This window comes from Cheilinus undulatus, linkage group 12 (assembly GCF_018320785.1).
Source record: "Cheilinus undulatus linkage group 12, ASM1832078v1, whole genome shotgun sequence".
Classification (NCBI taxonomy): domain Eukaryota; kingdom Metazoa; phylum Chordata; class Actinopteri; order Labriformes; family Labridae; genus Cheilinus; species Cheilinus undulatus.
The window spans coordinates 6,431,172-6,456,565 of NC_054876.1; the positions used below are offsets into that span (position 1 = coordinate 6,431,172).

A 25,394-nucleotide genomic window follows, 5' to 3' on the forward strand; every position below is an offset into this window, starting at 1 on the left:
AAACAAGCCCACACCATAATCCCCCCTCCACCAAACTTAACACTTGGCACAGTGCAGTCGGACAAATACCGTTCTGCTGACAACCACCAAACCCAACCTCATCCATCAGATTGCCAGATGGAGAAGCAGGATTTGTCACTCCAGAGAACACGTCTCCGCTGCTCTAGAGTCCAGTGGCGGCATGCTTTACACCACTGCATCTGATGCTTTGCATTCAACTTGGTGATGTATGGCTTGGATGCAGCTGCTCGGCCATGGAAACCCATTCCATGAAGCTCTCTACGCACTGTTCTTGAGCTAATCTGAAGGCCACATGAAGTTTGGAGGTCTGTAGCGATTGACTCTGCAGAAAGTTGGCGACCTCTGCGCACTATGCGCCTCAGCATCCGCTGACCCCGCTCCTTCATTTTACGTGGCCTTCCACTTGGTGGCTGAGTTGCTGTCGTTTCCAATTGTTTCCACTTTGTTATAATACCACCGACAGTTGACTGTGGAATATTTGCACTCTTGGAGTGATTTTGGTTGGCTGACCTCTCCTGGGAAGGTTCACCACTGTTCCCAGTTTTCTCCATTTTTTGGATAATGGCTCTGACTGTGGTTCGCTAAAGTCCTAAAGCCTTGGAAATGGCTTTGTAACCTTTTCCATACTGATAGATTTCATTGACTTTGTTTCTCATTTGTTCTTGAATTTCTTTGGATGGTGGCATGACGTGTTTCTTTTTGAGATCTTGTAGCCTACTTCATTTTGTCTGACAGCTTCTATTTAAGTGATTTCTTCATTCAACAAATCTGGTGGTAATCAGGCCTGAGTGTGGCCAGTGAAACTGAACTCAGCTTTCCAAGAACTGTGGTTAATCACAGTTAACTCATGATTTAACAAGGGGCCAGATAGGTTTGGACCCCCCCCCCCCCCCCAGAAAAAAATTAAATAATCATTCAGACACTTGATTTTGTATTTACTTGGGTTGTCTTTGTGAAATATAAAAATTGGTTTGGTGATCTGAAACATTTAAGTGTGATAAATATGCAAAAAGTCAGAAATCAGAAAGGGGGCAAATACTCTTTCACAGCACTGTATGAAACAAAAGTAAGGCTTTAACTTCCTGTATTAAATAAAAAAAAAATCCACTAATGAAGCAAGTTTAATATACTTTAGTGTTTGGTTACTGTTTGGCTATAAAAATAAATATCTCATTTTATGACCAGTGACAGGTACATTTTACTGCACTGGTAGATATTTTTTGCCACTACAGGCAATTCAGACCTTCACTTTTGCTTTTTTGTCTTCAATTTGAAATCCCCACAAGATTTCAATAAAAGGATCAGTACTCATAAAGATCCTTTACCACTATGCACTAATGATGCATGAAATAAGATGTTTATTTGGACTCATCAGGTGAATGTGGTTTATATTGGGTGTTTTGATTATTCTTTTTTAACAGAAATTAGCATAAAAGACTTACAAAGATGTGAGATTTACCAGTGTACATGTTTGCTCTCTAAAGATATTTTAATTGATATAGTAGTCGAGATATTAATTTGTTTTCGATATACAATAAAGGGGCAACTGTACTTTATAAGCAAAACTCAGGATGTACTTATTCTTATAAATTCATGTCAGCACACATGCCATACAGAGTAGTATGTTTTAGTCAGATTGTAACGAATTTGCAATAATTTTATGCTTTTTGATACCACCTGATAAGCAGTACAATATATTATTTTTGTACTCAATAGTACAAAAGTTATGAAAAAATGGAATATACGGTATTTTCAACCCAAACAGCAGCAGTGAGGGAGAGAGAGCGCATGCAGCAGTGGGTGATGAAGGAGAGAGTGAGAGATCACTGCAAGTTACAAAGTGGTTATACAGAGAAATAAGACGTTGCTTTCTTACTGTGCAGGATGGTGCCGGATTTGTTGGATTCCTGTTGAGGTGGTGCTTCTTTCTGCTCTCTGTGTCTCTGCTGACCCTACCGCTCCGTCACAAACAACACAGCTTTTCCTTAAATGTTCCTCAAAGATAATCACATTCACGCTGCACACAGAGAGCAGAGGCAAAAGAAAGTAATGTCACCTGGTTCGTAAAGTTGAAAGAACTGAAAAATAACTGAGTTAGTCACTTTTGAGTGCCCAGGAGGTCATTATATTGTTATGAAGCATGGAAATATTTTTCTACGTTGTTTAATATCTACTAGTTACATACTAATGATCATAATTCTGGTATTGTGACAACTCCATGCAATACTGCAGCAAAACCAGCTGATGATTATATCAGAATAATCTGAGTTTGGGCCTTTAAATGTCAAAATCATTGAACAACACAAGTATGACTAACAGAAGAGAGCACTTTCAGGTGTTTATGAGCCAGAGAGGGCAAAATGAAATGACACAGCTGAGTTACACTGTGAGGACTACATGAGCTGATATGTTCAGAGCTTTATGAAGAGCGTTCATTATTTCAACTACCAAACTAGAGCCCTGCAGCCTGTTGCACCAGATATGTGTACATCCTGTCTCAGCCAATCAATGAAAATAATTTTTAACCCAGTGTCTTATAGTCTCTAAACAGGCTTGCAGCTGAAAATAATTTATGTAAACCTCAGAAAGCTCCAAAAATCTATGAAAAAACATTTTGCATAGATGATTACCAAATACTAAAACCAGTATAAAACAATAACTCTGACCGTCAGTGGTCAATCATAACTGACAAGATAATGTAACAGTGGGTGGCAGAAGTTTTTCTGCTCTTTGAAAACAATAGTGTAATTGGTCATGGTCATGGAGAGTTATCCCACCTTTTAAAAGGAACCCTGCATGATCAGACCAGTTCATCTTGTTGGATAGATATTTGTATCTCTCATATACATATTGAACAAAAAAACTCACTAGATATCTGCATTTTAAGTCATTTGAGTTTATAAATGCACCAGGAGGCCGCCATGATTTGTGTCTGTGACGTCACAGTTCCGCAGCGCTCCTCACCATTGCTATGCAGTAACCGCTGTTTCAGACTGAAAGCCAGTGTTTGGGCTGCATTTCAGAAACACAGCATGTCTCATGCATGGAAAATTCTAAAGATTGAGGTCCCTTATATTTTTTATTTGCACCACAAGCGATTATCTGTCTATCTACCCAGGAAAATGATAAATACAGAGCCATACTTACCTTCCTGTAGCAAATATTTATGTCCACATCAGTAGAATATGTTTGAAATCTGTTTCTTGATGAGCCAGATGAAGGCCACAAGCTTAAACGCGTCTGTTTAATAAAGTTGTTGCCCAAACGTCTGCTTGTTTCCACACGGTTCAGGTAAAGATAAACACAGAATGAAAGCACTTCTGGTTTGTGCTTTTCAAAGTAAAAGCCCACTTTAGCATGTCTTTGGAGAAACTCCCTTCGTATGTATATAATGCTTTCATTTTGAAAAGCTCCCGGCACACTTCCACTATACACTGAATCTAGTCACTTGTAGGGCGGTTTATTGAGGTGAAAGTTTGGAGGAATGTCAGAGCTTTGACAGCAGGGAGACAAAACCCACACGCAGCAAACTGGTGTCTGATATGAAAGCTGTTATTGCAGCAGCAGCTGTAAGCAGAAAAACTGTTTGAAAAATGGTTACTGCATCGGAACGGCGAGTAGCGCTGCGGCACTGTGACATCACATGGACCAAAACATGGCGGCCTCCTGGTGAGTTTATGAGCTCAAACTTACTCAAAATGCAGATATCTGGGATATTTAGTAACTTTTTTAGTTCAATACACATTTTAGAGATACAAATATCTATCCAACAAGATGAACTTGTCTGATCATGCAGGGTTCCTTTTAAAAACTATCACCTTGACAGCCGTATTTTACAGAGGACTTTACACCTAGTAGAAGGCAGATGTTGAATTTAAGTTAGAATCTATTTTGCACGGCGGCTAGCAGGTTACAGCAAGAAGGTCCCTGGTTCCGGTCAGGGTCTTTCTGTGCGGAGTTTGCATGTTCTCCCCATGCATGCGTGGGTTCTCTGCAGGTACTCCAGCTTCCTCCCACATCCCAAAACATGCTCTTTAGGTTAATTGATGACTCTAAGTTGGCCATAGGTGTGAATGTGAGCATGCCTGTTGTCTGTCTCCACATGTCAGCCCTGTGATTGACAGGGTTTACCCCGCCTCTCGCCCAGTGACAGCTGGAATAGGCTCCAGCCCCCGCGACCCCCAATGGGATAAGCAGTATAGAAAATGGATGGATTGATGGATAGGCTACATTTGAACTCATGTACAGCTGGTGCAACCCAGAGCTGAAGTTTTCCAGATGTCAGTGCAGATGTCACATTTGTGACAGACTATCTCTTTAGTATGAAAGCTATGCTAACCATAAACAATAAAGAGCCACTAGTTTGTTAGTCATTGGCTATCAGCAACACCGTATAGATAGATGGACACTCAGACCAGAAAATTAAACACTCAGCTGCAACATATTGCCTAACCATGATTGTTTATGTTGTATTGAGCTACACATTATGAGTGGAAAAAATACGATGTATTCAATGTAAAAACTGAAAACAAACAAACAAAAAAAGAATGCAGTATTAATATTTTAATTGTGGTAAAAACTGGGACAAATTCCCTCTCAGATGTTTAAAAGTGGGACATGACAGGCTGTGATACCCAGACTGAATCTGGGACAACCCTGAAAAAAACGGGTCGCCCGCTCACCGTAGCTTGACCGCAAACCAGGGACTGGAATCAGGAAATCTGGCCGTCTGCTGCTAAATTTTGACTATTCTTTATTAAATCTGTCACTCACAGGTTAAGGATTACTATGGAAGTAGAACACTGAATTCTTTAATACTCATTTTAATAATGACATGAACAACTCCTCCAAACTAGTAGCTAGGACAGAAAGTCTACAACAGCAGCTCTGGTAGCTGTTAAAGCTGGCATACCTCTTCAAACTTACAGCTGATAAAATATGAGATTTAACAGTTGAAACAAAGGTGGTTATTAGGGTTAGATGTGTTGAGATAAAAGATGTTTTGGCCTACTTTTGTTTCATATTGGATAACAGAGCTCTGCAGTAGGGTTATTTCACTATTAAAGAAAGGAGGAAAGGAGCCATTGGTTGGATTTGAACATGGACTTCTGCTTCAAGGACAGACTTTTTAACATTGTGAAACTGTAGCACTGGTACATTACAGTCTGAGTCATATTGATGAATTAGCCTATTTGAATGGATTTTGTATATAACTTCATGGGCAGCGTTTTCACCTAATTGGCTTAGTGAGGCTGTTTTGTGTTGTACATCTCATCACGCTGCATGGTGTCAATCAACACTTGAATAAAAACCAAAGCTTAAGGGGTCTCATGTCATTCGTAAAAGTCAGACTCAGTTACTGTTTGGCCAGATCTCATGAAATGAAACCGAGCCATGTGCTTTCAGATTCACATCTTGTTTCAGTTGTGTCTGCTTTACATAATAGCTGTCAAGCCTCTCCTTCATTTGATTTATTTGATGTATTTGATTTGATCTTTTTGATACACACTTGTCTGATCTAATCATCTGGTTAAGTGTTTGATTAAGGAGAGGTCTGGTGATACTCTTTCATTTTCATTTTGGAGACAAATGACACCACAGACTCAAAAATGGGTTCATCTTTTAAAAAGTAACGTGTCTTTTCTAATAATCTTGTTTCAATGCTGTAAGTTCAGTTTTCACAGTAACAGAATTTTAAAATCATATATACCCAAGCCTTAGATGATAAGGCTACTAAAGCATACAATAATGGATAAATTCTTGTTTTTAATCACCAAAACCAGCAGCTACAGACTTTAACCTTGCAAAGCTGATTGGTAGGCCAGATTCCATGTCTGCAATCATGCTGGTCCATCTTGCAAAGCTTCAAGCTAACATGCTTGTTCCTCAGAGAATGACTGGACCAATAAGCATCATTTGGAGTATGAGCTGATGGCTACGGATAACATGACGCTGTACTGCAAGCCAGTAAACAATGGTAGAAAGTGGAGTGCAGGGATTCCCAAACTTTTCAGCCTGTGAACCCCACTGTGCCTGAGGCTGGCTGAGGCATACTCGAACGCAGCCGTGCAAATTCAAGCATAGTTTGTGCAGACTTATATTTTAATGATATTTAGAACCTTACTTATATTTCACCATAAATCTCAAAAATTACCATGTTTTTATTTTAAATGTAACTAATTATATGCATTTATCTTCATAATAGTGGGTGAATATACAATTTAAAGGATTAAAAAATGTTCTTTGTTTTCTGATAGGCATCTCACAACCCCTCTCAGTGTCTCGCGACCCCCCAGGGGTCCCAACCCCCACTTTGGGAACCACTGGTGAAGGGATTAGTGTGGTACACACTACAGCTGCTACAGCTGCAGTCTTTATCCGGACAATATTTCTTTATCAGAAGAAGAGCAAAGAACCACACTCAAAGCTTTTCTAGGTGAGATAGATATTTTTTGGTCTTCACGTGACAGGTTTCGGCTTGAGTTTGATTCACTAACTGGCTCCACTGTAGGGCTGGGCAATTAATAGGAAATTAGATTAAATTGCAATGTGGGCTGCTGCAACTTTCAAATCCTAGAAGGTGTGGTATTTCTTTAACCTGAAATTTATGTCAAACTAGAAAAGCACTTGGAGAACGCATCTCCCAATAGTACAGAATCCTTCAAAAAATTCCTGGATTCAGACGGTGATCCGGATCACTCCCAAAATCGAATCAGTTCTTCCTTATGCCATTTCTGACTTTCCTGAAAATTTCATCAAATCCGTCCCTGACCTTTTGAGTTATGTTGCTAACAAACAAACTAACAAACCCTCCTTGGCGAAGGTAAATATGAGTTTAAAACCTTTTTTTCAGCAGAGATATAATGCATTACATAATTATGCAATCATCCAAGTGCTATTTTTTGAATAGTCTAAAATAATCCTTCTTTCTTCATTTTTGTACTTTTTTTCTTGTTAAAATGAGAATGACATAAAAATGATGACTCCCTCAATACAATAATTCATATCCAGTTTGCACTACAAGTCAAATTCATTACAATTAGGTTTATATTCAAAATAGTTCAGCCCTTGTTTAGTCTAATACTGTTTTGGATATTATAGAATGCTTTATTGCTTGTGTTTGTTGGAAAATACATAAGAGGAGGAACTTAAGGTATAATCACATTTCAAATCGCAGTTGCAATATTGGGTGAAAAAATCGCGATTAAATTATTTTTCCTACTCCACTGATAGTAAACAATGATACTGGCTGCCTGTAGAGCTCATGTTGTGTAGTTTACTAGACACACATATATTATCATATGACTTGTTGCTCTGATTGGCCCTGAATAAATGTGACAGACATTCTAGTCACCCTGAATTTTTTTGTTTTCTAAGTTTCTGACCTTCCAAAACACCACAGATGGAGACCCAGATGGATGAGAAAATTATTAGATGCAATTGATATGTATATCAGTCAATCTGGAGCTTTAGGTTAACAGACTTCCAAAATGCAGAAACACTGACAACGTTTAAAGATGTGTCACTGTATTTTTTCATTTTTGACCACAGTTTGCCAACATTTTTTGGTGGATTAATTCCTCTACTATGTACCTATCTTATAAAAAAGTACTTCCTTAAAGCCTCAGCACTTTTGGATACCATCGATCATCTAGAAAACAGATTTTACTGGTTTTAATCATGTAGTGCAATCAACTTTATAACCGTTCATGCTGTTGCAGTGTGTGACATAATCCTCATTGCTACAGACACACTGTAATTTATTAGACATCACCTCACACACACTGACATGCTGTTGTAAATACTGACTACAGCAATGTTAACACTAGACTAGTATCACCTTTGATTTAGAAAAGGACCTCATGTCTGTCAGTGAAATGTCCAGACTGTGTCTTATATCTGTCTCCTCAGGTTATTATAATCAGGCTACCACAGAAAAACGTCTGTTATAAAAATAAACTATTCTGTATTGCACGCTGCCTCATCCATCCCAGGATTCCTGTCTTCTTATAGGTTTAAGCTTTTCACTTCATATCATGTTGTGTTATGGTCATCTGAATTTGCACCTAAAATGCCAACACAAAACTATTACATATTATGCTGTCTCCGCACTTCTTATCTCAAATAGAGACAGAAAAATTGTCAATGACAAAGAAAAAAATTAAAAAACAGCCCCAAAAACGTGAAATTGTGTTATACTTACATTAATCTATGATGTTTGATTCAATGTTGGGGATTTATAATGGAAATTTTCATAACACCACAGGCCGCCTCTCTCTCTCTATCACAAATGACCAGGTATACAAGTCTAGAGTGTGTAGGATTTATGAAGCTGAATGTGTATAAATCCACTGCTAAAAATAGTCCCCAGCAAATGCAAATGTCCTCCTCTTTGAGTAATCTTCACCGGAGACTCTGGTAGCCAGGAGTTCTGAGAAATTAAAGAGCTCCCAGAAATTACAGTATATACACAACAAAAAATAGAAGTGCTACATTAAATTAAATCATTAACAAAATGATGTAATTTTATTGCAAAAGTCAAGGTACATAGTGCTTAACAAATTTATTAGCCCACCTGTCTCAGAGACCATCCAGCATCATGAAGTGCTTTAATGCAGACTCTTTCATTTTCAGTGAGTTCTCCATGTTTTACCATTTTGAACAGGAATGAGGAATTTCAAACTAAATTCACCTTTTAATACCCATATTTGAGCCGGCATAACATTCAACCACTAAAAATAATTTTTCTGTTCAGGAACGCAAGTAAATAACTATAATTTGACATATTAATCAAGAAATATTAATTCATCAATTAATTAATTAAGCATTGCAGAAACAAAAAAATGATTTTGGCAATTACCAATACTGTTAATTTAGCGCAGCTGTGGCGTAAACCTTACTTTGGATGGTGGTCTAATAAATTTGTTAAGCACTGTATATTGTTGTATTTGCAGCAGAATTCAAATGGAAAACATCTGAAGAAAATTAGTTTCTATGAAAGCCTAGGTGTACCAGTTTTTACTTTTTTAATTAGTTTATGTGTAAGACATGTCCAATAGTTGTAAAGATAGAAATGGACTAGAAAGGTTAGAAATTACGTGAATGTGTGATGTTTAATGTGTTGTTTAGTTTTATAGTTCTATGATAGGCCGTTCAGACTTGCAGGGCTCCATGCTCCCGTTCCTGAATCTAATTTTCAAAAACAAACAAACAAAAACCATGAAAAAAAGAGTCTGGAACCTGAAAAGTTGGTTCTCAGCTGAAGCCAAAAAATAATTTGTTTCTTCCTCTCGTGCTGTGACATCATCAGTGGGCGTGTCATATTCTAGGTTGTGAAGATGAGTGGACAATGGAGAACAGAAGTGGTCTGCTGAGGAGACAAAATGTTTGGTTGTGATCTGGACATCGATAGCATTCCAGGTGAAGCTGAGTAGTACAAGGAAGAGCTAGTTATACACTGAACTTGCAGAGGAGATGACAAAGGCTGGGTTCACCCAAACACCGGACCAAATAGTTAATACACTCAAGAAACTTCCTGTGTAACGCAGAGTAACGTCCTCCCAGTTTGGTTCCACTTAAACTGGTGCGAACACGGGCTGGTTTGCCAGAAAGCAACAAGTTTCTCAGACTCCAGAACGTAGCCAGAGCCAGAACTGTGTCTTTCCGGAAGCACTATTTGAGCTGTTGAAGCTAGAAGTTGCTACGGGACAGTGCTGCAGCTCTGCTTATAGGGTGTTCTTCCCCTGCTATACTACCCCGATGTAAACAAGCACAGTGAACAGATTGCATATCGAGCACAGAGCACTTTGGCAGTATTTTAATGCAGAATATGGAGATAAAGTTGTCAGCAGATCATTTGGTGGAAAGATGAGACAACAAATTGCTTTAAACAGAACTTGTACATCTTGTGTGCTGCTGAGAGAACAAACACATTTCTCCTCTAAATACCAGTTGGTGGCAAAATCACCCAGATGTCAGTTCTTGGTAAAATTTGAATTTTCTTTTTCTCAGTGATTAATACTGAAGATCCTGATTTATCTTCAACTGGAAATCATTTAACTGGGCTGACCTTGAACACATCATTATGTCTGTCACCTTGTTTAGCGAGCCATTGAGCTTTTCTTCTAAATATTTCAGCATGAATTTCAGTGTTGGATTACCACCATTAACCAAAAGGGCTTGACACAAAGTTAAGGAATGCTTATTGTGGCTTTGAGTGGAGGAGGATGACTGCAGCAGCAGCTAACGTGACGAGTCTGAATGCTAGTCACAGCAGATATAGTTGACAGAGGTTTTTCACCCAGTGACCACATGCTGGTTTTGATGCAATAAATCAAACATGGGAGTGCAAGGAAAAATAGATAATTAACAAGTTTCCCAGCTTTTCTGAGTTAAAGGGCCCAACTTAGTACTTCTGTTTTCATTTAGTTGACACAAGATGCTCACAGCTAAAAATGTATTTAAGTTGAGCCACTAGAAAATGTGGGCTCAACTTTATTCTATATGTTCACTTGGTATAGAGTATATCTTACATAATTTCAGAAACTCAAAACTGCACCAAGCACTTCATATTATATTCACTCAACATTAATCAGGATTGGGATTTATTTTACTGTGTGCCCTCTCTGTGACACTGCTTCACACACTAATGAAAACACAGAAACACACAAGCTCTTCCCGTTCGTTCACCCCTCCTCTGTGTGTATTTTGACAGATTAAAAGCTAAGTGGAGCAATTTCGTGAATTTTGAATGTCTGACAGCTGACCACAGACATTTTAAGCCCAGTTCAGACCAAAGATTTGCAACAAAGCTTGTTGAAACTCACAACTGTTTGTGATGGGCCGCTCTGCAGCATTCTGAAAGCCTATCAGTTCACACCACTACAGCCGAGGATGAGACAACGCCAATTCATAGCAAAGACTCTCTTATTTAAGTTACTCTACTGTAAATCTGTCTCTAAAAGGACAGTACTTCACACTTTTTCACCATTTTTTTTTTTATCATCCTAATCATGTGTACCATGAGGCTACTTCATCAGTATTTCCTCAATGTCATCACCATTGTTGTGTGGCAGTGCAGTTTCACAGCACATATGAACACAAAACGCTTTTTTGCCTCAGTTTTGTTATAACTGATATACCTGCTGAAAATAAAACTTTGTCCACAGACAAACTTAGGTACTGCAGCCCTGAATTTCTGAGAGGCATCTGGCTGCAGCCCTCTATGGTGGGGCTTTCAGCAGCAGACCTCTACGCTGGGGCGATGACGCACACTGCCCGAGCCGTGGACCGCTACACTGGGGCGATGACGGTTGCTGCTCTCAAACATGACGGACGAATGAGAGGAGCACAGGAACAGTTATCAAAACTTTTTAAAGCCTTTTTTTGGTTTGTTGGTTTTAACCAAAGTATTTAATCTGTAAGAAAATAATAAGGATACAACATAGAGTAACTTTTCCCCCTATGAGGATTACAAGACCTGAGACCATCATCTTTATGCAAAAATAAGTGATAATACACATAAAAATGTATACTATTTTACCACTAAAGACACAAAACTCTTTTATCCATTAGTTGTTTTTTTTTTTTTTAAAAATACGTTTTGTTCAGTATCAGTTTTCAGTGAAATTCTACAGTTAATTTTGATCCTCAGCCGTTGTCAAGGAAATCTACGAGCCGTTGTTGCTAAATGTTTTAATCGTGAGACGGCGATGACATCATTTCCTGCGGCCGGGATAGTGCCCGAAATCATTTTTGTGTTTTGCAGTGGAGTCCACTATATAGTCCACCCAGACTTGTAATTTCAGCTTGGGTAATATAGTGTACATCTTCGCCCCAGTGGAGAGGTCTGCTGCTGAACTCCCCACCATAGAGGTCTGCAGCCAGATCCTTTTCTTTCTCATGTGTAGGCTAGCAAAGTGCTACACCTCCTCATGATTGCATTGAATGATGCCCTACTTTGAACAAATATTAATTTGCATACAACGCCTTTTAAAGATTTCCATTCCAATTGCAGGAAACACCATCAGCAAGCTTGATTCAAGGTGTGACAGCCAAGTTCACACCCCAGCGACGTTCTGAAAAAGCCTAATTTCGTTGAAATGAATTGGTCTGAACTGTGCTTAAGTCTCATCTCAGTAACCAAAACTAAACACACATCTTCTCTTTGCTATGAAAAAGTCAGTGATAAAGATTTTTCATCATATTTTTCATTGATAAAATTAATTCTGCAGTAGTTTCTTTCAGCTCAAATCAAGCAAAGAGTCCATCATGCATTTTCTTATTTCTCTATGTTCTCTGTATTCTTCTACATTAAGGTCCATTCTCTCTTTTTTCAGGATTGCACCAGTGCTTGCTGGAAACTGATTTTGTTGTGATGTAATGTTAAAGTTGTCCAGGAGTCTGTTTCTGATTTACTGGATATAAATGTGTGTTACTGAAATCCCCACATTAGAAATTAGTGTTTACATTTTAGAGAAGCTGCCATATGGCAACAACGTGACAGGATAAATATGTTGAGCTCTGGGATTTTTAACGAAACGTTCCTGCTCGGTTCAGTGTGTGAATAATTAGTGTAAAAATGTGCTGATGTGATGACAGTAATTACCAGCGACACTTTACTTGCAGCATGCTTTGAATAAATGAGACAAAGTTTCTGCTCAGAGAAAACAAAGTCACGGAGAGAAGGAGTTTCTTACTTCAGGATCAAGACAGAAGACCTGAGAGTGTGTGCTGCTCTGGGGGGAGCTGACGGCTGGGAGGTGTCGCTCTCTGGGGCTCTGACACATTTCTCTCTCCTCCTGCCAACAAGAGGACGAGATAGATAACTTTTACCACGAGTCAAAGCAGTGCGAGCTTTTATTATGAAATTCTGCACCCTCGGAGGAGGCAGGAGCTGATGCAATTTAGGAAGTGAAAGGGTGGAGAACAAAAATGTAACAAGCAGACAGTTTCACGTCCTCTTAATGAAGACTCCTTTGTGAAAACAGAGGGTTGTAGTCATGTATCATGGAGTCTGTCTACAGTAAATAGACCTGGAAGCAGCACTGTCCCTCTGGATGCAGAAACGTTTGGTAAAAGTATGCTGGACTAAATGAATCAGAGACCACCTCACTCTAGATGACAAATGCAGCTTGTTTTATAAGGTCTGTTGTGTCATTTAAGATGGTTTGAAGTAGAGCTTGCATGCAAAAGGATTGCTCAATCCAAAAGAATTTCAATAAGTCAGACTTTGGTTAAATCTCTAACCCCATTCACATTACAGTTGAAAGCTGTGATATTTACGCCCTCTCAATGTAAGACACATTCTGTAAACAAACTGCACCATTCACCCACTGCTGCTAAAACCTGCCTTAAATAGTCAGAGATTGCTACTGATTTCTGGACTGTAGACTAGTTGACTAAAAAACTAGTATTTAATAGAATTTGAAATTATTTGCCTAGAAAGATCTGAAGTGGTAAATTTGTCCACTACATGTACAGAGGCTGCAATCTGTCCAACCTGGCCTGTGGCTCCGATGACGTTTGACAGACTTTCTAAACTATGCTTACATAGCAGTAGTGATATCAGTGTTGACTAAAGTTATTTTGTAATTATTGTTTTTTCTGGTTATGACCGATTTTTACCTTTGACAAAAAAAAGTCTGACCTCTCCTTGTTTGTGATTATCGGCATATTGAATGTTAGAAAAATCCAATATCATGCATTCCTAGTCTGGATTTAGCTTCATCTCCTGTTTGCTGTATACATCCTGACTGCATATGCATGAGTAATTTATACATATAAAATAAAATCCTTCAATAAAATCACGATTTGTCCCCGAATGGTACTCCACTCCCCTTTGTTGAAGATACGCTCCAGCTGTATTTTCAGTGCTGGCTGCTGCCAAACCACGATAATCCACAAAGAGCTGACCAGTCCAAAGAGCCGGAAAGACGTGCAAAATATCCAATCAACTTCAAAACACAACACACTGCGCAGACTCCTGATCACAAATCATCAATATATCAACATCTCATCCTACAGCATGAGGTCATCAGGAGGTCAGTGGGTCACAGACCTACTATGGCACCATTGACAAGGAAAAGTTAACTTATAAGGTAAAAAGCCACAGAATTTAACATGAAACCATAGATTCTGCTGCAAGCATTAACCTTTCAACTTCATAATGCAGTCGTCCATGGTGGAAGCAAAAAAATAAATAAAAAAATAAATAATCGAATCATCATAAAATGAATGGCAAATCAACCCTAAAAAGGCTAAAAAATCTGCCGTTGACATACTATTCCTGCTATAAATCACAGTTTCCCCATGATTTCTGCCCTCTTGTTTCAAGCTGATCAGGCCTGTGCAGTGCTGTAGACACACCTCCAGTGTGAAAGGTCGCTTGCCTTCAGTCAGAGCAAAATGGAGGCATATGCAGCGCATGCAGTGTATGTGTAAATTAGGTTTAAGATATTTACAGGGTTGCTTCATGCTTTATACTTTTAAGACTTTTTAAGACCTGAACTGAGAAAAATTAACGTCATGTTTTGTGTGTCAAAAATGAAAGGCCTATGAGATTTCACAGTACGCCCAACCAGGACTGGCTTAGGACAAAGACGTTTTTTGGTCAAAAATGCCCAACGTTGATGATTTCTGGCACAACTAAAGTAGGACTGAATGATTTTTGAAATTAGCCTAATCTAATTGCAATTTGTTTCCCCAATTGCAATTGCAATTTAATAAGCGATCATTCCTTAACTTTCTTTTATTCCTAATCAAAGGCTGAACAATTCTTTAAAAGTGCCTAATTCTGATGATTTTGACTTGTATTGCAAATTGGATATGAATAATTGCTTTGAAGAGTTTTTTTATTCTTATATTTATTAAGAAAAAGTACAAAAACTGTTTTTTTGTAGAATCTTTTTAAAAAAATGGCACCTAAATTAGGGGTGGTAGTATACTTGATGTTTTAGGCTAACCAACCAAGCAAGACTGTCGTGATTCCTCTAAATTGCTGCTCGACGTTTTTGATATGAAATTTTAGGATGGAAAATACAAGTTAAGTTGTCAAATGTTATGTTTGCATTTTGGAAGAACTTCTCCTTTGACTGTTAGAAAGATTGAAAATGCCTTCTGTAGCCAACACTTGAAGGCTTAATGGATGTGTAATTAATCTAATGAATTGTATCTTTTGTCATTCTGAAATGTGAAGCAATGACTTTCAGTGATGAATGCACATGCCACCATAAAAATCTACAACAGGTCAAGTGCCTGCAGTTTGTCACTTTGTCACTTTTAGTATGACAGGCAGGTGCAGAGCTACGACACCAAGAGGAGCCAACTGAGCCCCAGTGTGAAGCTTGCAGAGATTTTATCTGGAGCAACCTTGAATTTATCTCAATAGCATTTGTATCTTAGTCTCTTATTGTCTCTAGTAGAGAAGTAGGCAAAGAAAACATTATCTGAGATTAACTGTTTTATTCAATTATGTGTACTGTAAAGCACCATATGTGTTACAAAGGACTTAAAACTAGAAAAAAGGTCAGGTGCTGGTCAGATGCCCTTTCCCCCATTCTTCCCAATTAGAGTGCTTTTCCTGATCTGCATGGACTGACCTATTGACTTTTCAGATCAATTATCAGACATGCTTGTGGCACAAAGCCAATCAGGTCTGACTTTGACTGATTTCCTAGCTTTTATTTGAGCATTTCCAGGAGCTGATTTATGGCTAGGAGCAAATATTTAAACGTGTGTAAAGCAATCCTGTACTTTTCAATTATACTGAATTAGAAGTGGAAACAATGAAGTTCCTTTCAGACAGCAGAAGACATCTCTAAAGAAAAGACAAAGATCAATAACAGTGGGGAATACTGAAAAGAAGAAAATTATCTGCCAACTGAACAGGGAGCTGGGACTTGCCAAGATTTTTAAGAACAAGTAAAAATACCTAGTGCCAAGGAATCCACTGATATTAACCTAGTGTGTCCACATTCAAAAAAATAACTTTTCTAAAACAGAGAAAAGATTTACAGACTATTTTCTCAATAAAAAAGCAAAATATTCAAATCCAGTGCAATGTTTTCATCTCAAAGTACACTCGTATACCCTCTATCTACAGAGGATTATGGCACACTTCATTGAGGATAAGGACAAAAGAAATGAATTTCATTAAAATATATTTATTATACCAAATTTATATAAATGTCAAATATAATCTTAGAAATAAATGAATCACACAGCATTTAAAATGACTCAGAGAATGATTGGCTGAGTTGAAAAACTGGTTTTGTGCTGCTTGTCTATAGGAGTACGTTCAAGGAGCTTTTACTGTTTTAAAATGCAAACATAGATCTGTCTTCATGTCCATAAATCTGACTGTGTGTAATGATGTTAATCTACACTATATAGACAGTTTGTAAATGTGCAAAATAACCATGGCTGCAAAGTTTGCATGTTTTTAGTTGGCTGCTATCAGCTTCAAGCCTGGTCACACTTTGCTTTGAGTCAAGGAGTCGTTTAAATCTAACCATCCAACCCCACAGCCACCTCACTCCACTTCCCTCTGGCTGAAGATGGCTTGTTCTGGGTAAAGCCTGATGCCTGCTGCCCTGAACTAAAGGCCTCCCTAATCAGGCAAAAGCACAAACTTCCAGTGCATTTTTACTGTGATCCAGTTACGTTCAGTGCAGTTTGGTAAAGAAAACCTTGATCTTGCTAGCTTTCATTTCCACAGCTGACTGTACCTTTCTTAGAAGATAGAGTGTTAGTTAGCAGTGTGTGGCACACCTAAGATATCGATACTGCATAAACAATACATAGGTATTTATAAAGTACTCATTTTGAATTTAGTGCCGTCAAAAGTACTGATATTTAATGAGTTGAACTAAAGGTCAATCAATGCTTCTCTTGCACTTGTTTTCAGTTCTTCTCGCCTGCCTGTTTTGCCAAAAGTGCCCTGCTGCAATGCTTTCTGTGTCATATGACTGAACTGGATGTAGCAAACAGTTCCACACACACTCACAGCAGCAGCAGCAGTGAGCACACACAGACACAGTAATTCAGAGTCCTCATTTCTGTATCAAACTAGAGAGAATGACAGAAACAAACTGAAGCTTTGTGGGATGACTTTTCACAAAACACAAAGGCGAGTAAGCATTTCTTTCTTCTAACAACTTTTCATCTCAAAGCTGTGAAAGCCTGGCACAAGAGGATGACGTTAGAGCAGTGGTTTTCAAACTTTTTTTGCCCAAAGTACACCTGACAACAAGCCGAAATCTCAAGGTACAACATATTCATATGTATGCAAAACAGCCTCTTCAAAACTTGCTATAGTGTCTTTAGTCATTCTGTAGTTTTAGTAATAATATATGGTTGTATAAATTCCCAGGGCACACCTAGACTTGCCACACAGCATTAGACTAAGATCTAATCTGCACTGCGTTTTTTTGGTATCAAGATGCTGCAGGGCAGTTTTTATTGATCCAAAGCCACAGGTAGCTCTGTTAGTCATGAATACCAGGAGTGAAATAAGTTCTGACTCTAATACAACCGCAAGTTATTCTAATTTATTGAGTGAGCCTACTTTCTATATCCGTCCCTGCTCATTTATAAGGAATTACTGTTTATTATTTTTCCCTTATAACTCGAGTGCCTTTATTCACAATCGACATTGTTATTTCAGCATTTGCTCTGATCCAATATTTAATAGTACACAGATTAATGCACCTAATATAACAGCCTAAACATTTAGTACAATGAAGCATATTAAAAAGATCAAAATAAGTTCCTTATTACTACAGAAAGGGGGGGGGGGGGTTAAATAATTTACTTTGAATACTGAAATAATGGTTAAAAATTACTCAGAAAAACAAGTTCACTTTAAGATTGATATATGAATGATGCAAAATGTTTTTAAAAATATATTTTTAAGCCTTATGTATGTTTATACAATGTATTGCATATGCGGCTGCTTTTTAAGTAAAAAGTATTGGTATCAAATATCCATATCTATGATTCTGGCTCTGTATGTACTTGATATTGGATTTATATAAAACTTTGCAGGATGGCCCTTCACTACAAGGCTCACCGTATTCAACTACATAAAAACAGCCTCTTTAACACATGTTACAGTACGTTTACTTGTTTAGCTTAAGCAATAATGTGTGGTTTTATAAATTCCCACAGCACACCTAGACTTGGCCTCAAGACACTAAATAAGCTTCCAATAAGTGACATCATTAGTTCACCGCTAGCTACTGATTGAAGTGAATGTGTTTTTCTAAGGTGTTAATTAAAAATATTAGCCTAAAAGTTGAGCAATGCATTAAGTTGAGTTTTTCAGTGAAATTGAGCAAAAAACAGCTGAATCTTTTCATACATTAACTCAGGGATACTGGGAGTACTGCATGTCACTTTCATGTGTGTTTGGATGGCACAAAAGATTTAGTGAAGGCAGAGAGGAAGTCCAAGTCCATGAACATTCTGGGCGCCCATGCACATCAAAAACATCTGAAAACATTCACCAAACGGAATTAATTGTTAAAAAATAATCAACTCAGGATAAGAATGATAGCAGAAATGGTCTCCATTGATAAAGAGACAGTTTGGCAAATTTTGCATGAAAATGTGAACATGGGAAAAGTGTGTGCCAGGGTTGTCTCAAACTTTTGACTCCTGATCAAAAGGAAAATGCAAGCAGATTTGTGGAGATATCTGGAAAAGAACTGAAGGAAACCCTAATTTTTTTTCGAAAGTTACCCAACTTTTAAGCTAACCTTCCAATGCCTTAGCAAAAACACATCAGTCAGTAGCTAGCAGTGAACTGAAGACGTCACTTATTGGAAACTAACAGCAGTTGTGCATGAATACCCAGCCTTTAATATATAACAGTGTGAATATGAACCGCTGGGTTTTATCTCTATTAGCACAATCTGATTTTTTTAACAGGCATACTTCGTAAAGTTGAAGTCTAAGGGTTTATGAGCTAAATAGTAGGGGTGTAAAGGTACGTGTATTCGTACCATACTGATTCAGTACGGGCCTCTTGTTACGGTACAGATGTGTACCGAACGAATACATGTTGAACGAAGCTCACTCACTGTCACACTGTCCTGGTAACCACAGCAAATGACAGCAACAGCCTGAATATTCCCAGATAAAAGTGTCCTGTTTAGGGATTCTTTGTTTCCTAGTAATATACAGCAGTGGACAGAGACAGTCACAATAGCGCTGACATTAATAAGCAGCTGTGTCGCTGACAGCACGCCATCCAGCGGACCAATCAAAGCATTTTAAAAGGCTCCACTTAAACAAAAATTGCTGTAACAAGGAGAAACAGCAAAGTCTCACCAATTTGCTATTCTTAAATATTGTTTTTATTATAACAATGGTACTCTGGTTCTTTGAATCAAATTAATTTTACCTTCAAACGTCAGCCTCGGAGGGGGGAGAGAGGGTCTTCATCATGTCTGCAGCTGGGTCATAGGTAAAGTTATCCTCAGATTTCACATGGCTCTAACCTCTTTTTCCGGGCTGTGAAAAGTTCTCCCAAACTTTGTAGAAGTTCCCATTGGTTAACAAAGAAATCCAGTGCTGAAGTTCGTGTTGAAATCGGCAGGATAGACACTAATTTGCATTTAACAAGCTAACACACGGTAATATGATGATGCGTTTTAGTGGCTGGGAAATTTTAGTGTTTAAAGAATGGGTATAAATATGTCAATATATCAATTTAAAAAACCTAGTAATATTTTCAGTCATTGAAGAACATTTGGAAGGATGTGCTGCTTTATTTATCATTTAAGTGTAATTTATTCAGCCTATTTATTTTGATACAATTTAATTTAAAAAATATTCGCTTCAATCACTGTACCGAAAATGTACCGACCGTGAATTCAAAACCAAGGTATGTACCGAACCGAAAATTTTCTGTTCCATTACACCCCTACTAAATAGTGTATCAGAGTTTCATTTAAAAGCACATGCATGGAAAAAATGAGGGAGAAATGCTGTTAAAGAGGTGCTGAAAGTGTTAACTCACCCCCTTTCATTTGTATTGCTAGTGGTTTTGCTGTATAAACCATGCTAGGATACCTTGCTCAAAACCTAAGAGGCCATCGGGGCCTCTTTAACAGCTTTTCCCCTGGAGTGAGTCATAATAATGCATGTGAAGCACACAGTGACATAATATTTAGTCAACAGTTCCTGTGGGTTGCTGGTTTGGTTAAAATGATTCCTCAGTTCAGGTTAACAGTGATGAGCAGTGGTAGGCGGACAGAAGTAAGTCACAGTAAGCCAAAGCAAGCCTGAGAGCCTGAACTCAGGGCAGTAAAACCCTCACCAGATATTCTGTGGATCTTGTTACACATTTTGGATCTTTCACAGCAGAAGTGTTACTGAAGTCAGCCAAGTCGAGAGGCTCGCCTCAGTTATAACTGATGGCGTTTGTGTATATTTATTTTTTTAGAACAACGCTTCAACTTCTCAGCCATGAATAATTATGTAAACATTTACAAACTGTTCTACGTGTTTGTAATTGTGGATCTGTGTACAGAACTGTGTATGCATTGCAGATCTAATTACAACTTTGGCAGTAGTTTTGCAACAATAATAGCTCCATATGTGACTCTATTGTGCAGCAGGAATAAAACAATGAACCATTATCTGCTCTTAATAGGAGGACATGGATTAAAAGCTTGCAATAACAAACTATGACTTTGACAAGGCAGCATGTCATTGTTGATCCAACAGCTTTATTATTTAAAGAGTGATCCAGATCAGAAAAGTACAATGTCACTAAAAGTTGATGCTGTATTCAGATAAAATCAAGAAAAGAAAATGCACTAACAGTAAAATCTGCCTCGTAAAAGGTGACATCTTCTCAGCCAAATAAATAGCATTTATTGCCTTTATTATTAACACTTAATGTTAATTTAAGCTTTTTTATTGCTGCTGTCATTATGTATTCATAAATTTTACTAATTTCATAGGTAAATGGTGACACTTTTCTCTCACTGAGGTATTCTCCTTATTCAGATTTCTGCTGTCTGTTGAGTCATCTGAGGAAATCTGAAGACGTTTCACTTTCTCTTCATCCACAGATCAGTGAAATGTTAAAGAAAACGAGGCAGGAAGGTTGACACAAAAGGGAGAGTGTTTTAAAAACCGTCTGAGGGAGTATAAAGGACTCGCTGTTGCATCACCTGTTTCCACGGCTCGGCCCCTTCGCCATGGCAACGTAATGCCGGCTGGGTCGTCAATGTGGGTGTAGAAAGAAGCCTAGAGGAGGCACAAGTGTGTGTTTAGTCTATTAGAGCTGCATGGCGCAGAGTTTCAGCAGTGAAAGAGTTACATCATTGAAGAGGAATCCTTCTTCCCCCATGCGGCTCTCTGAGCGAGCACGGTTTCTTTCTTTCAGCTGTTTCTCTGTTGATTGTGTAAATGGAGGAAGCGAGGAATGGCTTAGTAATTGGGTTTCTTTGTAGGATGTCAAGGAACGTTTTTCATTGCCAAGACATCGTAATATAAATGTAGATTTTAGTCCAACCCCGAGCAAATCCCTCAAATCTGCTCGCCAAGTACCCACTCAGAGCACATTACAGGAGCTGATCACTTGTGTTTATACCTCTCTCTCATTACAGGAACAACAGAACGTGTGTGTCTGATACAGGGTACAGTCGAAGCACTCAATGGTGTCCACAACTTCATCGCGGAGAAGGTCCGAGAGATGCCCCAGAGCGCCCAGAAACCTGAGCCAGTCAGCATACTGCAGCCACAAACCACAGTCAACCCTGACCGTGTCAAACAGGTGAGGTACTCGACAGCCAACAGAGGACCATTAACCCTGAGTAAACCATTGATATTTAATTTTGTGTCATAGCAGCTAGTTTATTGGTTAGTCAGTCTAGTTAGCTTTGCAATGTACTGAGGCCTCCTATAAGTGGCAGCATAACCTGAAAAAGGAGGACAAAAGTCACCCTTATTCAGACAACAACATGTTTTTCTTTTGCTCAGCAAAGCAGTTCAGTAACCTCCCAATGAACAAAGCAACAAGTATCCTACAGTAACCCTCAAATCCCACATACTATGTCGGTGCAGCGATCCGTTTACAAAGTGCACTTTGGAGAAAATATTTTTTTAGAACTTCTTCTATGAACTTGTTCATTTTATGCTACGAAGAATTGCTAGTTGCACTTTTATTTAAGTTATTTAAGTTTCCATGATGGTTGACCGTCAGATCGTCATCATGAATTTTATAACCAGTTTCAGTCGTTGTATTTTATGATGGTAGGCTAGTGGGCTGAAGTTATCAGCAGCTCAGCTTTGCAATATAACAGTAACCCCCAAAGTCCACATACTCTGTCAGAGCAGACATCCATTCACAAAGCCCACCTAAGACCAAACTGCTCCCTTTTTAACTAGTGCATACAACTGCGCTGTTAATGCTCCAGTTTATCTCCAGTGCATCCCAGAAGCACCAATCTGCTCCATTCTCTTCCAGATATGCACCAGGTCTATTTCAGGGCAGGACAGAGGCAAATCACATCAATCCATGTAGAGCAGATCAGTCCATAATGAATGGACTCCTGATATCACTATAATATCATCATTGTGTCTCATTCTGTGGCACAAGCTATTGGTCACAGTCAGTCAGTGGATCACAGAACTAATATGGCACTGCTGACAAAGAAAACTTAACTTTCAAGGTTGAAAACCACAAATTTTTACATGAAACCACACATCCTTTGAAGGAAACATAAAGCTTTTACCTGGAGATAAATGGAGTTGAGTCACACTGGCCTCTACTCTTCTTATTGTGTTATTGTTTTGATTTACATACTCTGCGTTTAACACAATCATTACCATCAAAATGTTGGTCTTAATAGGAGAGCTACTGGACTTTATTAAGGTTCTTGAGGACATGTTGCCTTCCTCCCAAAGGCTTCTTCTGTTCTAAAGATCTGTAGAGGAACTCAATAACCTTATTTGAGTCCGGTTGCCCCCCTTAAAGATCAAGATTTGGATAGGCTTGACTTGGATGAACAAGAACCTACATAGACAGTTATTAAAAGACTACATTTTTACTTAGCCTAATCAGACAACAGTGAAAAAAGTCTAATAAATAAAAGGCAGCAAGTCTCCGAATCATGCATTATGCAACTGATGCTTTTATTTTATATTGCTAATAAAATAAATGTATTCAATAATTTATTTACTTTGGCCTAATTACATCTTACAGACTAGACCTTGAATAAATCACAACATAATTTGTGCCACCCTGTTTATTCAGCCGACTACCTTTAATCTTGCCAATGTCAACTGAATCCATATTTTTAACTAACAGGACTAGGGCTGAATGATTTGGGAAAATAATTGAATTGCTATTTTTTTTTTACCCAATACGGCAATTTAATATGCAACTATTTCTTATATTTCTTAAGTTCTTCATCCCATGCATTTTCCAACAAAACCAAGTAATTATTCATTCTATACTGTAACCAACACATTATTAGATTAAACTAGGGCTGGACAATTTTGAAAAAAATACTTAATTGTGATGATTTTGACTAATTTTGCAAATCGGATATGAACTTTTGTATCAAAGGGAATGATAATTTTAATATAATTCTAATATTTAATGAGAAAAAGATACAGAAATTAATAGAATATAATTTTTTTACACTATTATAAAAATATGTGACTAGAATGATTGCATGATATGTAATGCATAATGTCTCTGCTGCAAAAAAAGTTTTAAACTGTTATTTTGACACAAATTTCAGGTTAAAAAAATATTGCACCTTCTGTGATTTGAAAATTGTAGCAGGCCATACAGTGATTTAATCTAATTTGCTATTAATCGCCCAGCCCTCAACAGGACTGACAAAAAGTTTAGGGGATTTTACCACATCTGCAGCAGCAACAGACTGAAGTTTAAGCCAACATTCACAGACGCTGCATTTGGGTTTGAGTTGACTCACAAGGCTGTAATACTTGTTCGCTGTCATTTTATCTGCCCGTTATCCCACTACACCGCAGAGGTGATCGGTAAAGGTGAAGTACAAGATAAATTACAACACACAGAATGTAAAATTCTACTGCCAGGGGGCTCTCAATCAAAACATTAACACACTATGACAAGTAGAGACCAGCTCTGCTGTTGACCTCTCTTTGAATTAATGACACTGTTTATCAAAAACCGCTCTATATAAGGTGTACTTACAAAACCGTAAAGCAGCATTTTGATTACCTTGATAAATTTCACAAAATCAGGGAGAAAAGCTGTAAACCCCTTCTGGTTTGCAATGCTACCTGTAAAGCATGCTGGGATTGCTTGCAGCTTTATCCTGGAAGGCCCCCTTACAGGTTTCCTCAATCATTATGAGAAATTTAACAGTGAAACTGAAATGCTGGTTTGTTGTCCAGTAAATACACCTTATGGAGTGCTGTTTTTAATAAGCACAGTCTGCAATTCAGTTGAACCCACAGTGGCAGCCACCATGAGAAGACACATCCTGTTAGCGTTATAAAAATGAGGAATTTCTCTGATTTTGAAAACCACTGATAATAGCTGATGTAATCTAAGAACTCAAACATATAAATGACAAAAGAATAGCAATATTTGAAATTAATGTAGACATTTCAGTGTAAAATCTGACAAATTGAAGATGAATAAAGATTCCCAATTTAAAGATTTTAGTCTTTGTATCAGCCTCATGGATCATTAGATTGTTTTAGTTTTTCTCAACAAAGACATCTTAAGGCTGTGAAACATTTTAAGTGTCTAAACATTGTTTTGTTAGTTAGATTTTTCAGTTGAACTTAATCATTTTATGCCAAGAAGAACTGCTAAATGCAAGTTTATTCAAGTGTTCCATAACAGCTAACTGTCAAACAGTCTTCATTAATTTTATAGCCAGTTGCAGTCGTAGTATTTTATTATAGACGGTTAGTGGACTGAAGTTAGCGGCAGCTCAGCTTGCAGCCCTATAAGCCCCGGTCAGGAGGGTCAGAGGGGTTTTAATTTTCATGAAGTCTTTAAAGCTGTTAATTACCCCATCTGTTTGTTTTAAATAGCTAAGTTGAGAGCTTTGCAAATAATCTGGCTGAGTGTAATAAAGAGTTAATGATGAACAGTGGAATCAAAGCTCAAATAAGCAAAGCTTGTACAAACAAAGTCTTCAAGTCTTGTGTCTTCTAAAAAGAGCACTGAGGAACATGTAAACCCTGATAGTCATATTGAGATGTTAAAGTCGGTCAGACGGGTGTTCCTGTGTTGCCGTACTAGTAGACCGTTAGGAAAATAAACTAAGGTGCAGGTTTTCAGCTGACACAAAGAGTTGACTCAGAGTTGACTTGAATCAATGACTTTGTGGGGATTATCTTTATCC

General features: G+C 38.1%; 1 protein-coding gene across 2 annotated transcripts in view; it reads left to right on the forward strand.

Moving 5' to 3' along the window:
* Positions 1 to 25,394, forward strand: part of nova1 (NOVA alternative splicing regulator 1) — a 76,812-nt gene that overhangs the window by 38,954 nt on the left and 12,464 nt on the right. For both annotated transcript variants that reach the window (XM_041801780.1, XM_041801781.1), the window contains exon 3: positions 21,645 to 21,811. In XM_041801780.1, coding sequence (XP_041657714.1) covers positions 21,645 to 21,811 — 167 coding nt within the window. The remainder of the gene's footprint in view (positions 1 to 21,644; positions 21,812 to 25,394) is intronic.